General features: G+C 40.7%; 5 protein-coding genes across 5 annotated transcripts; 4 read left to right on the top strand and 1 right to left on the bottom strand.

Annotated features, from left to right (window-relative positions):
• Positions 1-9: 9 nt before the first annotated feature.
• LOC111603030 (m7GpppX diphosphatase) lies at positions 10-1,561 on the top strand. Its single transcript, XM_023320459.2, has 3 exons — positions 10-444; positions 499-657; positions 713-1,561. Exons 1-3 carry the CDS (start codon positions 147-149, stop codon positions 1,501-1,503), a joined length of 1,248 nt encoding a protein of 415 aa, XP_023176227.1. The 5' UTR covers positions 10-146; the 3' UTR covers positions 1,504-1,561.
• An 817-nt stretch (positions 1,562-2,378) lies between these two features.
• Positions 2,379-5,312, bottom strand: LOC111603032 (nuclear receptor-binding protein homolog). Its single transcript, XM_023320462.2, has 2 exons — positions 3,532-5,312; positions 2,379-3,285 (listed from the first exon to the last, which is right to left on the bottom strand). The coding sequence occupies exons 1-2, from the start codon at positions 4,705-4,707 to the stop codon at positions 2,470-2,472; spliced, it is 1,992 nt and encodes a 663-aa protein (XP_023176230.2). The 5' UTR covers positions 4,708-5,312; the 3' UTR covers positions 2,379-2,469.
• Positions 5,313-5,533: 221 nt separating this feature from the next.
• LOC111603031 (symplekin) lies at positions 5,534-9,577 on the top strand. Its single transcript, XM_023320461.2, has 5 exons — positions 5,534-5,745; positions 5,815-6,008; positions 6,065-8,199; positions 8,252-9,168; positions 9,265-9,577. The coding sequence occupies exons 1-5, from the start codon at positions 5,659-5,661 to the stop codon at positions 9,460-9,462; spliced, it is 3,531 nt and encodes a 1,176-aa protein (XP_023176229.2). The 5' UTR covers positions 5,534-5,658; the 3' UTR covers positions 9,463-9,577.
• A 115-nt stretch (positions 9,578-9,692) lies between these two features.
• LOC111602963 (lipase 3-like) lies at positions 9,693-11,526 on the top strand. The gene is made up of 4 exons (XM_023320342.2): positions 9,693-9,851; positions 9,971-10,301; positions 10,359-11,081; positions 11,137-11,526. The coding sequence occupies exons 2-4, from the start codon at positions 10,146-10,148 to the stop codon at positions 11,524-11,526; spliced, it is 1,269 nt and encodes a 422-aa protein (XP_023176110.1). The 5' UTR covers positions 9,693-9,851; positions 9,971-10,145.
• Positions 11,527-12,648: 1,122 nt separating this feature from the next.
• On the top strand, positions 12,649-14,217 carry LOC111602973 (lipase 3-like). The gene is made up of 3 exons (XM_023320362.2): positions 12,649-12,835; positions 12,891-13,613; positions 13,672-14,217. The coding sequence occupies exons 1-3, from the start codon at positions 12,680-12,682 to the stop codon at positions 14,053-14,055; spliced, it is 1,263 nt and encodes a 420-aa protein (XP_023176130.2). The 5' UTR covers positions 12,649-12,679; the 3' UTR covers positions 14,056-14,217.
• The last annotated feature ends 1,602 nt before the right edge of the window (positions 14,218-15,819 follow it).

The raw sequence follows: 15,819 nt of genomic DNA, 5'->3' as shown, positions 1-15,819 counted from the left end.
TATTTTATAACTTATAAAAAAGTAGGCAATAAATCTCATTTCTATCATTGGAAATGGAGTTAAAATGCAATTCATCAGCTCTCTTGAGCTTACATTATTAATGGGAAGAAAACTAAACAGCTACTCAGGAAATATTACATACTCATATGGTAATGGTGTATTCAGCATATCGCCTAGCCGTCGTTTGCCAACACTTAATTAATAAATTGCCGCCGAAACAAGACAACCGGAAGAAAAATAAACATAAAACAATGCCTGAGCAAGTTGAATCGAGTCCAAAACTGAATGTAAGCAGTGAGATTAACACTCCAACTTATGATTTAACCAAGTTCCATCTCAAACGCATACTCAACAACAATAGCAAATGCAAGAGTATAACATTACTTGGCACTTTTCCGGATATATCAAAAACTGATTCTGCAATTGTTGTTTTCGAGAAAAATGGTTAGTAATTCGTACGTGTCTCATAAGATGTTAAATGTTCGTTTATTTCTGTAGCTTATCGTGAGAGCGACGTGGCAACTGAAGTGGTTGCAGACGACGATGCTGAAACGAAGCCCAAGCCGAGTTACTTTAGCACGGATCTTAAAGTTCGCACGGATTTTATAAACAATATTTACGGTAGCTTTCAGTGTGTGCCCACCCAGGAGCTGTGTAGTAAGTCAATGCAGTTGATTTGCCCAACAAACACTAAACTTAACCTTCTTAATAGCCGTCAAGAGTACAGTGATTTATCCGGCCACTGAAAAACATATTGAGAAATATTCGATATGCCAGAAGTATATAATCAATGAAACACCAGATCTCTATGAATCCATTACGCTGCCGTACATTGAGTCAAGTCAGTTCTCTTTGGAGTGGGTGTACAATATACTAGAGCACAAACAGGAAACTGAGCGTATTGTGTTCGAAGATACTCATCCAGAAAATGGTTTTATCCTTCTTCCTGATCTCAAGTGGGATGGACGCAATTTGGAGACCTTATATTTACTGGGAATAGTACGCAAGCGTGGTATCAAATCTTTGCGTGATCTCAATGCAAGTCACTTGCCTTTGCTTCACAATGTACGAAGTTCGGCCAAACAGGCAATACTTGAACGTTATGGCTTGAATCCCAACCAGCTGCGAATGTACTTTCATTATCAACCGTCATTCTACCATCTGCATGTACATATCAATCCGATTCGAAATGATGCCCCAGGTATTTGGTGCGAGAAATCACATATGCTGGACACTGTCATTAACAATTTGGAACTGCTGCCGGATTACTATCAGCGAGCCAGTCTGCCCTTTGTCTTGTATGAGGGCAACAATTTGTTAGAGTTGTACGACAAACAGTTGCAAGTGCGTAAAGTAGCAGCGCCAGAGTTAAGTGAAGCTGAAGCACCTGAAGCGTTCACAGATGACGAACCGGAAGAGGGTCGCCAATGCAAGCGCATCAAGTTGAGCACTCCACAAAAGGAGCTTAATGAGTCGGAGCTCATTGAAACACCGTGTGCCTAATAATATAGTCCCATATATTATCAATCTGGTTTGATATAATAGTAAGAATAAACGTATAAAAGCATTCATCTATTTTGTTGTCAGTTTTTGCTTTCTTTATTTATTTATTTAATTATTTATTTATTTAATAATAGTGTCGCTATGTCTGTTGTGTATGTTTGTTGTAGTTGTGGCTGCTTTATGCTTTTTGCTACGATCCGTCAGTATTTTGCTTTGTTTGTGGCTTTTTTGTATTCTAATATTTGTAATACGTTGAAATACATCTACTGCCTTTGGGGACATTTTTGTTCTTTCATCTTGCTCTTTAGCTATCAGAAATGTATATATGTATCAATCAAAATCATATACATATGGTTTTTAAGTGCCTAAATGCTATTTTTTGAAATAGGTCGAATTTTTTACTTATGTGTTTTTTTTGTGGCAGCCGCCTTTGAAATGTCTTTAACTTTTTATATTTATTTTATTTTATTTCGGTTTAGATTAGATTTTCTAGCGGTATATTCGAGAATGCCGAATTCGATTCGGAATTTTCGAAAGTCGTGCTAAGCGAATGCTTTGATTTTATAAGCTCGTCTCTGGCTTACGAGTTACAGCAGCTGCATGTGTATATATGGGTGTATGTGTGTCGTTCGTTCGTGTGTGTGTTTGTGTTTGTGTCTGTCTCTGTGTGTATGTGTGTGGGTGGTGTAGGATACACGTCGGAAATCTCTTGCCTGGAAGCCTTGTACAACATCGTTTAAATATACATACATAAATATTATTTCAAATACATATATGCAAATACATAAACACACATATGCGATGATATATATATATAGATGCATATATATAAATATATACGTGTATGCATATATATAAAAATAACAAAAATAATAGTAGCAATAAAATCGTAGTGTGTAATTATTTCATTCCAATAATAAAAACAATGCGCACCCCGCCGGCTTTGCCCAAATACTTTCAACATCTTTAATTGCCGTGACTGTTGCTGCTGGTATGGATCGGGGTACTCTCAGCGTCGGTATGCTCTTGTGGCACATACATGACAGCAGCGTTGGGTGAAGTGTTGACCGACATGCTTGTCGTCATCGTTTTGTCCGCATCTGAAATGGACCAGTTGCGCTCTAACTGCTCCAGTGCGGCCATCGTTGCCGTTGTAGTGACACCAGCGCCAGAACTCTCTGCGCCAGTACCATCGCTGAGAACGCCCGCACGCAGCGTCTCCTCGAGTAGGGCCTGAATCTTGTCCTGATCATCTAGATGGACAAAGCCCAGTCGCACCAGTTCGCTAGTCAAATCCGCTGCCGTATCCTCCTCGTTCACCTGACACGTCAGCTGCCGATTCATTTTGTCATCCATGCGCAACAGTATTGTCATCAGTATATCGTTGCTATCCTCCTTCAGCTTCTTCACGCTGCACATCATGTTCACGATTCGGCGTGATTCGGTATCCACAGGCTCCGGAGTTTCTGATTTGACAGAGTCGGCACGTTCAGGTGACGCGGCACGTGAACGAAAGTGTGGCGGCTTCTTGCCGCTGTACGTGATTAGCGGATAGACACCATATTTAACATCCTCCACAAACTTTTCCAGCTTGTCTGCCCCGGGCACATTCGACAGTCGAAATTGAAGCTCATTGCCGCTAGACTTTTTTAGCTGTGCCATTATCACATCCGGGTGATTATAGCGCTGCATTAGTCCATCAAAGGCTGTCTCCGAGAACATGGTTCGATTGGCGGGCGAGAAGACCAGACAGTGGGCTGCCAAAAGTTTTAATGCATGCACCTGTTGGGAGAGCCCGAATTTATTCAGTTTTATCTGACGTAAACTTGTCCGAAACAAATTAAAAAAAGGAGTAGTGCTTCAGTCGAGACAGCCGAACTATGAGATACTCTGTATTTATTTCGTTCAAGATCTTTAGATCGTTTGATCTTTTATACAAGTAAAACTGTCTGAGACGAAAACTCCTGTTTACGATCACATGATTTGATATCTAATGCTTTATTATATGTACATTTTTCGTGCACTCACCTCAAAAAGCAGTGGATGAAATAGCAAATCGCTGGCACTTGGTCGATCTTGGGGGTTTGGATTGAGACACTTCTGTATCAGATCACGCTGCAGATCGTTGTCCAGGCTGTTGATTGTGCGCAGTATGGTCTCCTCGTTGATGGCAGTCGATTCGCTGTTGCTAGACTGTGGCTGTATCTCCAACGCGGCCATTTCCAAGGCACACATACCAAAAGCATAGATGTCGACGGCAGCGGTTAGTTGCTCGGCGGCACCATATTCGGGTGCATGGAAATAGTGAGCGCCACGCTCGCGCTCCCGTTCCGGCAACTGTTCAAGATGCTGACGGCGAACGCTATAATGGACCGCATCTGGTACCACAGAGCCAATTTTGACCAGACCATTGTGCTGTATGAAAATGCTATCACAGGTTAGATTGCCATGAATGATGGGCGGCGAGCAGGAATGCAAATAACTGAGCGCGGACAGGATCTGTGTGCACCAGCGGCGCCATGATTCAAGCGGCAATCGCTTGGCATTGCGCTTGGTGCGCTTCAGGAACTGTTTTAACGATCCGGACGACATGTACTCCGTGATGAAGATGACGCGCGGTCGTTCCGCTTGCAGCGTGTCCGTCCAGTAGCGATGGAACTTAACAATATTTTGATGGTCCAGCTGCAGCAGATTGTCAAAAACTTGACGCATCTTGTCCTCTTGCGTTTTGAGCTCTTGCAGCTGCGCATATTGCACCTCATTCCAAACGACCTCAACGCCCTCCTCGGTGTCCATGGCCAGATGCACACAGTCGATGCCAGGCACATCTCGTTGATCGACCTCTTCACGTCGCTTCAGCCAGCGTCCACATGGTGACTCCTCCAATATTTCACTCTCATCCTCCGAATCATCGCCAGACTCTCGAGGCGATGAGTCTACAGCCAAGTTGTTGACACCCCCATCCCCAGCTGTTGATGCAGTTGCTGTTGTTGTGCTGGAGGCGCCCACTATGTGCGGCGCGGTTCCACCTCCTGCAGCAGAAGATGCCGGCTGTCCTGTGGAGCTTTGAGCCGTTGTTGATGCGGTTGTCAGATTGATCGAGCTGGCAATTGTGGTGGTGCCCGGTGTGGGATTAATTGCTTTTGGATTCGTTTCATCCACGACGCTACCGCTGCTGCCGGCATTTGCTTGGCTATTTGACATTAGGGCGCGGTCGTCGGTTGTTGCTTACAAAAGCAGTTGAGCCGCTGTTGCTGCTGCTGCTACTAATGCTTGTTGTTGCTGTTGTTGTTGTTGTTGTTGTTTTAGCTCAATTGTTTATTTCAACGTTTCTTCACTATTTACTTGGAATCGTGGCTCTGTATTTGCTCTTCCCCAACTAAACCTGCCGTTCTCTTCGCCGCTGCCGTCGCCGCTGCTCCACAGCCGCAACTTCTACCCACACACTCACACACACACATACACACAAGCACGTACTCTCCGCTACCACCCTTCTCTTGCACTACCTTTGACTCTTCAGCCGTTGTTCAATAACACACCGTATTGCTCAACCTTCTTTTGTTGCCGCTTGTACCTTCGACTGTTAATTTCTTTTAGTGCAGCAGCTAATAGAATTAACTAACTGCGCTTATTGGTCCTGATGTGCGGTCGTTTTGGCTTGTTTAGGCGTTTTTTTCACGCTTTTAAAACACCCAAAAAATGTGAGTAAATCGATGCATCGATGATATCGATAATTAACAAGCGATGTATCGTTATTACGATGTTTCATTTGCAATTTTTATCAAGAGTGTATAAAATAGAAGATAGGGTGTTAAGAATGTCTATATGACGTCACATATGTCAGTCTGTAATTGTACAACATGTAATTTATAACAATTTGAAAATTAATTAAGAAATAAGTACTGGTTTTAAAAGTAATGTGTTTGGCTTGTATATATTTGGTTTCTAAAAATGCCGAGAGGCTAAGAAAATTTAGCTTTGAATATCATGTCGTGGTGGATAGAAAATAACGATATTCCATTGCTTGAGAATTAATCGCTTATGCGATAACACATCACTACAGCTATCGAAAACTGGGTACTCTGTCAGCTTGCACTCGCGGCTTTTAAAAATTGTAATAGATTATATATTTCACTTAATATAATTTATGAAAACATGGACAGTATAATTGGGCGTAGTCAGTTCGTCTCAGAAACAGCGAATCTCTTCACAGATGAAAAAACAGCCACTGCGCGTGCAAAGGTTGGTAGATGCTTTCGTGTTGAATTTGATGCTTTTGTTATTTGAAACCTTGCTTGTTTTTCTTTTTAGGTTGTGGAATGGTGCAATGAATTCGGCACAGCAAATGCTACGTTGAAATGCGAGCTGCTGGTCAAAGTGCAGGAAATAGTGCTTAGTTCATGTGTGGAGTTGGCAGAGGAGTTCTTGGAGCCGGTGCTTTCACTGTCACACGATCAGAATCAAGAGGTACGCAAGCAAGTGGTCTCCTTTATTGAACAGATATGGTGGGTACATCATCATTGTGTGTAATTATACAAATTATAATCTATTTAACATTCAGTAAGGTTAAAGTGGAACTGCTGCCTTATGTTATTAATGTGATATCTATGATGTTGCGAGACAGTTCAGCTCAAGTCATAAAACGTGTTATACAGGCTTGTGGAAGCATCTATAAAAACGGACTGCAATATTTATGCAGTTTGACTGATGCCAGTGACAGTGCCGAGCAAGCATGGAACGTCTTAAGTTTAATAAAAGCACAAATTCTGGACATGATTGACAATGAAAACGATGGCATCCGCACAAATGCCATTAAATTTCTGGAAGGCATCATAATACTTCAAAGCTATGCGGATGAGGATAGTATGAAACGAGAGGGCGATTTTTCGCTAGCCGATGTGCCGGAACAGTGCAAACTTATCAGGCGTCAAAAGTTGCAGGACGAAGGCACTAACATATTTGACATTATGTTGCAATTCCATGGTACCACGCACATCTCTTCGGTTAATCTGATTGCCTGTACGAGCAGTCTGTGCATGGTGGCGAAAATGCGACCTGTTTTTATGGGCACTGTTGTTGAGGCTTTTCGACAACTCAACAACAATCTACCGCCAACACTAACTGACTCACAGGTGAGTTCGGTAAGAAAGAGCTTGCGCATGCAGCTCCAAATGCTCCTCAAACTGCGTGGCTCATTCGAGTTTGCTGGAACAATACGTAATATACTAATGGATTTGGGAGCTAGTGCCAATGAAATACAAAAATTGCTGCCTAAAATGGATAAGCAAGAGATGGCACGCAGGCAGAAGCGAATACTAGAAAATGCGGCACAGAGCTTGGCAAAAAAAGCACGTCTGGTGGAGCAGGATCGACAGCAGCAGCAGCAGCTGCGTGAAATGGAACTTGATGAGGAAGAGCTGGAGAGACAGCGTCAAAAGAGTACGCGTGTCAATGAAAAGTTTCTGGCAGAGCATTTACGTTCAACTGAAACTGTGGTGAATCTTGTTGTTGAATTCTTGCCCGCGCTGCCGGACGCCGCAACCCCCAAATTCCTGGCAGAGTACACACCGATCAAGCAGCTGTCACTTCCGCAACAAGTGAGCAGTATTTCCCATCAATTTGGGCAGCAGCTGACGGAGATGCGCCTGGGACCCGGTTTGGCAGCGTTCAGTAAAGAACCGCCTATGAAGCCAAAGACTCCGTCTAGCAATGCCATGCCTGATCCAGAAGCTATGGTTATGGATGTGGACGATGCACAAACCAAGTTAAGAGAACAGGAGCTGCAACGAAAGGAAGAAGCAACCAAGAAGTTACGTGAGACTATGGAACGGTCCAAAGGCGAACAGACGGTCATTGAGCGCATGAAAGAGCGTGCTAAAACGCTCAAACTGCAGGAGATTACCAAGCCCCTGGCACGTAACACTAAAGAAAAGTTTCTCCTGGATGCCATCATACGAATTCTTAACTCGGAGCGACAGTGCATTATGGGCGGTGTGGCTGCCAAGCGACGTAAATTAGTGACCGTTATTGCGGCCACGTTTCCAGATAATGTGCGCTATGGTATCATGGAATTCATACTAGGTGATATCAAGCAGCGCATAGATCTTGCCTTCTCCTGGCTCTTTGAGGAATACTCTTTGCTGCAAGGATTCACTCGTCATACTTATGTGAAAACAGAGAATCGTCCAGATCATGCCTACAACGAACTCTTGAATAAACTTATTTCTGGCATCAATGAGCGCTGTGAGTATAAGGACAGAATCATTTTGCTGCGCCGCCTATTCCTAGAGGCTCCTATACTCCCCGAGGAGGCGATTGTGCAACTCGTAAAGTTGTGCCTGGTCGAAGAATTTATGCCGCACGGTTTGGAGATAGTCAAGGATCTAGCGGTGCTAAGACCTCCGCGCAAAAACCGTTTCGTACGAGTACTTCTTAACTATGCAGTTCACGAACGTGCCGATCTACGAGAACGTGCTTTGGCCCAATTAATAACCATTTATCACGTGCACAAGATTGTTCCAGCACGTATTGATGAGTTTGCTGTGGAGTGGTTAGAATTTGTAGTTGCTGAAACACCACCAAATACCATATTTTCGTCAGATTACGGCAGGCCTACGCCGGAGGCGGCTTGGAAAGAAGATACCGCCAAGGTGTGTCTACTCCTGGCCCTCGCACTGTTACCCTACAAGCCGGAAGGTAAGCTGCCGACTACAGTATGTTCAACAAAACGTAACTCAATCATTTTCAGTTTATCTGGAGAAGATTTGTCAGGTGTTTATCGAGACATCGGCTGAGCTAAAACGCACCATATTACGCAGCTTGGATGCCCCCATTAAGAAATTGGGCGTAGAGTCTCCAGAGTTACTCAAGCTGTTGGAGGACTGTCCAAAGGGCTTGGAAACGCTGGTAATACGCATTATTTACATATTAACAGAGCGCGTGCCTACCCCACATCCCGAACTGGTTCAACGTGTGCGCGATCTCTACCAAAACAAAGTCAAAGACGTGCGAGTGCTAATACCCATTCTGAGTGGTCTTTCGCGCTCTGAACTAATCGCCGTGCTGCCTAAATTGATAAAGCTTAATCAGGCTGTTGTCAAAGAGGTCTTTAATCGGTTGCTTGGAATTGGAGCTGAGTTTGCTCATCAACAGATGGCGCTATCACCCGCGGATTTGCTTGTAGCTTTGCACACCATCGATACTAGTGTGTGGGATCTGAAGTCAATAGTGAAAGCCACCTCGCTGTGTCTATCCGAGCGAGAAGTTTATACGCAAGAAGTGTTGATGGCTGTGTTGCAGCAACTGGTTGATATAATGCCTGTGCCCACGCTCATAATGCGCACCACTATACAGAGCTTAACGCTATGGCCACGTCTTTCTAACTTCGTGCTAAATCTGCTGCAACGTCTAATACTGAAGCAAGTCTGGCGTCAAAAAGTCATCTGGGAAGGCTTCCTTAAGACTGTGCAGCGCCTCAAGCCGCAATCTCTATCCGTACTACTACAGCTCCCGCCACCACAGTTGGCAGACGCATTACAGCAGTGTCCCGACCTCAGACCCCAATTGCTTGAATACGCGGAAAGTATACAAGACGAGCCTATGAGCGGCATCACTCAGCAGATATTGGATATTATTACCGGAAAAGCGGTGGACGTGTTTGTTACGGTTAGTATAATTAGTTAAATAATATAGTATAATAATATAATAATATAATTAGTATAAATAATTAGATACTTACTGTGTTTGAGTTGTGTTTTGCAGGATGAAAGCGGTGGCTACATTAACCCTGACAATATCAAAAAGGAGCTAGTGGAATCCACAGATCTGAACGTGATTTCAACCGTGCCCGTTTTGACTTCGTTGCCAGTTGCTGCACCACAGCCTGTACCTGCACCACAGCCAGTACCCGCGCCCGTGTTAGGTGAATTAAATCAACCATTGCCACCTGGCGAGGATTAGTCGTAGTTTAATTTACTCTGTTTTGTTTAATTTATACATTCGGTATTTTAGTAAACACGCTAAATATGTAATTCAAATATGTTAATTGTCGTATTTGGTTTTAAAGTTGTTTGTTTCTAATTTCAAGCATACTTCAATCACGAATACTAATACTTTGTACTAAATTTGCATAAAGCTCAAGGTTTTTCAAAAGTATTTTTGAAATATTTGAATCGATTTAATTTTCAGAAAATGAGCGTTTTAAAACTTGTCATTTTGTCTGTGAGTTTAACAAAATTGAAACTCGTTTGTACAAAATTAAGTGCAAAATTGCAATCCATGCTTAATGGGCTATCGTTATGTGGGCAAGAGCTAACTGCGATTGGGAAATGCATTTGAATTTAAATCAAGTAAATAAATGTTGAATTTTTTCATCAAAATAGACAAATATATTAGATATCTAAAGCCATAATGACATTATTTAATATTTTTTTAAGTGCAGAACATTTACTAATTTCCTCTCATTTAGTTTACCTATTACTGTGGCATGTCCGTTGGTTAAAGTGAATATTTTGATCACTTTATTAATCATAAACAGAGATTTCGGTTAGTTGAAGATCTCTTCATGATAAATTTAACAGAGCAAACCAAAAAAAATTTGTCAAATGTGAGGCTAACCATAGATGTAGTTAACGCGTTACATAATGCATGACTACTTTTTTTCGGTGGTAATTATATTGGCTGTATCAGTGATTGGTTTAAGGTCTGCTTCTATTTATATTCCCGAATCTCATCTCATTTTTCAAAAGTTGTATAGCACTGCCCAGACTGCCGTTGATGCTAAAAATCCACTTACGACGGTAAGTGTCTGTTCTCAGCCATCATATTGAAGCTCTTACCAACAACATATCAATTAGAGGGATCGCATATCTCTTCACGGCTATCCGGTAGAGCATCATCAGATTGTCACCGAGGACGGCTACATTTTGGGTGTCTTTCGAATACCTCATTCTCACAAGCTGCAAAACCAGAATAATACCCGTCCGATAGTGCTTATTGAGCATGGTCTAATGGGTGGTTCCGATGTTTGGCTTTTTCTTGGTCCAAACCATGCTTTGCCCTATCTGTTGGTTGACTCCGGCTTCGATGTGTGGCTCGGCAATAGTCGAGGCAATACGTACTCGAGAAAGCATAGCTCATTATCCGCAGACACGCCTGATTTCTGGAACTTCAGTTGGCACGAAATTGGATACTATGACATTGCAGCCATGATCGACTACTCGTTAGAAAAAAATGGACAAGGACACAAGGCCGTTCACTATGTGGGCCACTCTCAGGGTACAACCATTTTTTTTACATTGATGTCGTTGCGTCCCGAATACAATGAGAAGATCAAGACAGCTCACATGTTTGCTCCCGTTGCGATCATGTCCAAAATGCAATACAAATTAGTTCGTAAGCTATCGCCTTATTTAGGACATCAGAATTTATATTCGAGGCTATTCGCTAACATGGAGTTTTTACCATATAATGGCTATGTTTTGAGAATTTTCTCTAATTTATGTGGACCTGACCAAGTTTTTCGGTCATTTTGTGTGTATCTTATTAAAGCGTTTTACAATAGTACTCGTTGGAATAGTGTGAGTAAGCCCCAGCTTGTCTAATGCAAATATTTGAGACGATTTCCATTAACAGACTGCCATGACGGAAGGTATTGGTAACCAGCCAGCGGGATGTTCTACCAATCAAATATTGCATTATATGCAAGCACATGAGTCAGGACGTTTTCGTCAGTACGATCATGGCGCCAAAAATAATCGAAAAGTATATAATTCAGCGGAACCACCCGACTATCCAGTCGAGAAAATTACATCAAATGTGCACTTATGGTATTCAGAGAACGATATAATGGCTGCTGTGGATGATGTGTTGGCTCTGGCCAAGCGTCTGCCCAACAAGGAGTTGCACTTTATGGAAGACCCATTGTGGGACCACGACGACTATGCGTTGAACACGGAGCTTCGCACATATATTAATGTTCCAGTCATTGAGATTATGAAGAAATTTGAAAGTTCTGAAAATTAAATTTTCTGATTATTGTATGTAGTTTCCTTGTCCAGATTAACTGACAGACTGAATGTTAATTGGTGCGCGGATCAAATCTTCATGAGTGTAAGTATATAATAGTGTGAGTATAAGTCAATGATTTAACAGTATAGGAGCGTAAGAGTGAAATGGCATTAGAATGTAATTGTGTGCATTATGAGTGATCTAAAGAGAAGGCAGAAGAGTACAAGAGAGAAAGAGTAGACCAGTTTAAGATCACAAGAGCATAAATTCTCATCTGTGTATCAGAGTGTAGGAATACAAAATGAGAATGGAAGAACAGTGACTATGAGGTTATACTATTTAAGCCTATATGTATAAGACTATGTATGAATGCAAGTATGCTTAGTCTTAAATATTTTATAGCATCTTAATACTCTCAGTCAATTTTGTATAAATAAATAATAAATATATGAATGATATTTTCATTTATTTTATAAACTAATATTTTGTGATGGTTTATTTATTTTTATTAAGTACAAATAAATTTTTGTTGCATTTAAATATAAAGAGTAGTTTTCAATTCTCTCTTTGGCTTATACAAAATTTACAAAATTCACAAATTTAACAATCTTCATGTGTGGGCTTTTAATCAGTTTTATATTTAGCCGCTTTAATATAAGCATCTCGAAAGTTAATAGGCGAGATAAGTGATAAGTTAAGCTACGTCAATTAGATAGGAATGTTGTTTCGACGAATAATACCTATATTTTTTGGAATTGCCACTTAATGATAATTATACTACTTTTATTGAACCGCTTGTTACATAGAACATACTAATGAAACTTTTCAAGTGCTCCACTTTAGTGTGTTATATAAAAAAAGTTTTTGTTGTAGGTTGATCATTAATTAATAGTAATATAGACCTGTTTTGGGAGTAAAGTAAACTCCGAGAGAAGAGAAGATACAAGTAATGAGAGTAAGGTAAAGTCCGAGAGAAGTATTGCTACTTATGTCTTATAATCAATATTTTATTGCAAGTAAATTTGTGTTATTCCTTTTCTGCATTTTTCCTTTTCTGCACTTTTCCTATCTTAAGTTTCTTTAATCTGAGACCACTTAATGATAATGCACATTAAAAACATGAAGCTAACTGATTGACTCGCCACAGTCGCAGTTCAGACATTTAGCAATGCAAAACTATTTGCTTTCCTTTGCTATTTTATTAGTTGGTTTAGTGGTCGCCATAAAGTGCGCAGCAGTAAATGCACCACCAGCCAATATCGACTTCTATAAGCTGTATGACAATCCGGAAGCCCATATAACTTTTAAGGATCGACGCACAACAGTAAGTCTTTGAAATCCTTACATCCTTTTTTGTTCTTCATATTCGTGTTCTTCAGCGTGATCGCATTGCTGCACATGGATATCCCGCGGAACACCACCACATTGTCACCGAGGATGGCTACATAGTGGGCGTCTTTCGTATACCTTATTCCCACAAGCTGCAGAATCAGAACAAGATCCGTCCCATTGTATTAATTCAACATGGACTGACAAGCTGCTCGGATGCTTGGATACTTTCGGGTCCAAACGACAGTCTTCCTTACCTGCTTGCTGACGCCGGTTTTGATGTCTGGCTGGGAAATGGGCGTGGCAACACCTATTCGAGGAATCACACATCACGCTCGCCTCTACATCCTTACTTCTGGCGCTTCAGCTGGCATGAGATTGGGTACTTTGATATAGCAGCTATGATCGATTATGCCTTGAAGACCAACGGGCAGGGACAGCAGTCCATTCACTATGTCGGCCACTCCCAGGGCACAACTGTCTTTTTCACACTGATGTCCTTGCGACCCGAGTACAATGAGAAGATCAAAACAGCTCACATGTTTGCGCCCATTGCGATAATGACTAACATGGAAAATAAGTTAGTCCGCAAAGTGGGACCCTATCTGGGACATCGGAATGAATACTCGCTTTTGTTTGCAGATCAGGAATTTTTGCCAAACAACGATTTTCTGCTGAGTTTGTTCTCCAACTTTTGTGATGCTGATAATGAACTGAGACCCGTTTGCGAAAATGCTCTACAAAATTGGTCCACTGACAGTCGTTCGAATATGGTAAGAGACAACAAGATCAAGCAACATTGTCTTAAGCTAAACTATATTTATTGAATAGACTGCTATGCCGGATGGCTTGGCCACACATCCTTCCGGCTGCTCCACCAATCAAATGCTGCACTATCTCCAGGAGCAGCAGTCGGGACACTTTCGTCAGTACGATTACGGGCCTCAAAAGAATCTGGAAATATACAAATCGGAGCAGCCACCAGAATACCCAGTTGAGAATATAAGCTCTGAGCTTCATTTATGGTACTCCGATAATGATAATATGGCCGCTGTGGAGGATGTCTTGGCGCTCTCCGATCGACTGCCAAATAAACGGCTGCATCATATGGAGGATCCTATGTGGGATCACGGGGATTTTGCCCTTAACATAGAAGTACGCAAATATTTGAATGAGCCAGTTATTGAGATAATGAAGAAGTACGAAGAAATGTGATTAGGTTCTGCGTTTTAGAAAATAATTTAGTTTTTATTTAAGACTATTTTTAAAATGTTTTATTGATTTATTTTTATCTTCAACAAGTTCTGGGAGGTCTGAAGCAATAATTTTTATGATTAATATAATCTACAGTTAGTCGCAATCAATGTTAATAAAACAGAAATATTTTTGGTATGTTATCAAAATAGTTTAAAATTAGAAAAGAAAAACGCCCCATTCTATAGTTCAATAGACAATAGTTCGATTGCAAAATTATTTTTTTAATGGTTGCATGTGTAAGTATTTGAATTTATAACAATTCTTTCGGCCCCTTTGAACTTTCTAGGTATGCAATCAAGGAAAATATGCTAAACTTTGCCCATTGGTTTCCATAATATGTCTGGTAGCTAAAATATTTTTAAATTGAACAACTTTCAATGTAAATATGATGACCTACAGACCTAAGTTATATATTGCAAACATTTCTAATAAACTTTTGCCCCATGCATATTAACTCATTTGATGGGCTATTCTTCAATTCCCAAAGGGACGAGCCAACTTTCTGCTTATACAGTTGAATACTCACATATATTTATATATATATATATATATATGTATATATACACGTATATATGCTTGCTATTAACAGCAGACCAATTCACACCAAGTCCTAACGGACATATAAAATAAATTTCCACATAGTGAAATAAATCTGGCATTGGCCTTTGGCGCCAAGTTCAAGGACGTAGCTTGGCTGAAATGGGTCAGAAGTGAGTGCTTAGCCTGACTTTGATTTGATTAATTAACTTTGCTGAATATGCTAATGAGATCTTATTTGTATATTATATAAGCTAAGTTTAAATGATATTAATTTATTACATTAATATAAAATATTTAAAAATTTAAAAAAAATAGAGTCTGCATATTGAAGTATATTTAATAGCGTTTTTTAAAGAAGAAAAAATTCGCTTGGCTTTTAAATACATAAATTGAGCTACTGATTTCAGTTAGTTGATTAAATCGTGTATTAATAACCCTTCGATAACTTCACTTCACTGCATATTAATCCAATTATTTGATAATATTTATGTTCGTTATCAAGATAGATAAACTCCCATGCAAGATAAGAGTTTCTGCAACAATGTGCATTTAACAAGTTACAGCAGGGGCTTTTGCACACTTTTTTGCTCAGTTGTAGTTGGAAGCTAAAAGTAAATAAAAGTCTGCCCGAGCGTATTTCGCTTTTACGGCAGCACGAGAAGCGTGCAGTCAGCGGGGCGAGGCCAGCAAAAACACACGGAAGCGTTAAATTGGCTTAAATGTGTGCAATACGAAAAAGAAAGAAAACAAAACTCTTTCAACTGTTTTAGTAGAGCGTACAGGACTACCGGGCACTCTGTGTTGGAGAGCTATATTATATATATACAATATAATGACGTCTAGGTCTTTAGTCCCGAAACCAAATATCTCAATGTAGCTTTACAAGATTAAGTTGAACTTGATTGACAAATAAAAGGGTTTCATACCATCATCCATTGCTCTGGCTTACAGTTCCTTCAACCCATATCGCTACCAAGCTGTCTTAAGTTACGGGGTATAGAAATGTTGAACACGACAAACTGATGCTAAAGTCAAGTCAAGTGACAGAAACAATATAACAAACAAAAGACTCGGATATTTCCCATAAAGTATAGAAATACCTTTACACTGTATCTATACGGCAGCTCAAGTAGAGCTGTGAGTGGGTGAGGAGAGAAAGAGTTTCGCCCACGCATTAAAGTA

The sequence above is a fragment of the Drosophila hydei genome, unplaced genomic scaffold (genome assembly GCF_003285905.1).
Source record: "Drosophila hydei strain 15085-1641.00,03,60 unplaced genomic scaffold, DhydRS2 tig00000063-arrow-pilon, whole genome shotgun sequence".
NCBI classification, from domain to species: domain Eukaryota; kingdom Metazoa; phylum Arthropoda; class Insecta; order Diptera; family Drosophilidae; genus Drosophila; species Drosophila hydei.
The sequence above is the reverse complement of the archived record's forward strand: the minus strand, read 5'-3'. Positions and strand labels throughout refer to the sequence as shown.

Excerpts from the sequence above, each read along its gene's own strand:
- LOC111603031 (XM_023320461.2), top strand. The coding sequence starts at position 5,659 with ATGGACAGTATAATTGGGCGTAGTCAGTTCGTCTCAGAAACAGCGAAT. Across the intron at positions 5,746-5,814 it reads CAGCCACTGCGCGTGCAAAG|GTTGTGGAATGGTGCAATGA; the intron begins GTTGGTAGATGC and ends TTTTCTTTTTAG. Across the intron at positions 9,169-9,264 it reads CGGTGGACGTGTTTGTTACG|GATGAAAGCGGTGGCTACAT; the intron begins GTTAGTATAATT and ends TGTGTTTTGCAG.
- LOC111602973 (XM_023320362.2), top strand. The coding sequence starts at position 12,680 with ATGCAAAACTATTTGCTTTCCTTTGCTATTTTATTAGTTGGTTTAGTG. Across the intron at positions 12,836-12,890 it reads TTAAGGATCGACGCACAACA|CGTGATCGCATTGCTGCACA; the intron begins GTAAGTCTTTGA and ends CGTGTTCTTCAG. Across the intron at positions 13,614-13,671 it reads CTGACAGTCGTTCGAATATG|ACTGCTATGCCGGATGGCTT; the intron begins GTAAGAGACAAC and ends TTTATTGAATAG.
- LOC111603032 (XM_023320462.2), bottom strand. The coding sequence starts at position 4,707 with ATGTCAAATAGCCAAGCAAATGCCGGCAGCAGCGGTAGCGTCGTGGAT. Across the intron at positions 3,286-3,531 it reads TTCATCCACTGCTTTTTGAG|GTGCATGCATTAAAACTTTT; the intron begins GTGAGTGCACGA and ends CTCTCCCAACAG.
- LOC111602963 (XM_023320342.2), top strand. The coding sequence starts at position 10,146 with ATGCATGACTACTTTTTTTCGGTGGTAATTATATTGGCTGTATCAGTG. Across the intron at positions 10,302-10,358 it reads CTAAAAATCCACTTACGACG|AGGGATCGCATATCTCTTCA; the intron begins GTAAGTGTCTGT and ends CATATCAATTAG. Across the intron at positions 11,082-11,136 it reads ATAGTACTCGTTGGAATAGT|ACTGCCATGACGGAAGGTAT; the intron begins GTGAGTAAGCCC and ends TTCCATTAACAG.
- LOC111603030 (XM_023320459.2), top strand. The coding sequence starts at position 147 with ATGGTAATGGTGTATTCAGCATATCGCCTAGCCGTCGTTTGCCAACAC. Across the intron at positions 445-498 it reads TGTTGTTTTCGAGAAAAATG|CTTATCGTGAGAGCGACGTG; the intron begins GTTAGTAATTCG and ends TTATTTCTGTAG. Across the intron at positions 658-712 it reads GCCCACCCAGGAGCTGTGTA|CCGTCAAGAGTACAGTGATT; the intron begins GTAAGTCAATGC and ends CCTTCTTAATAG.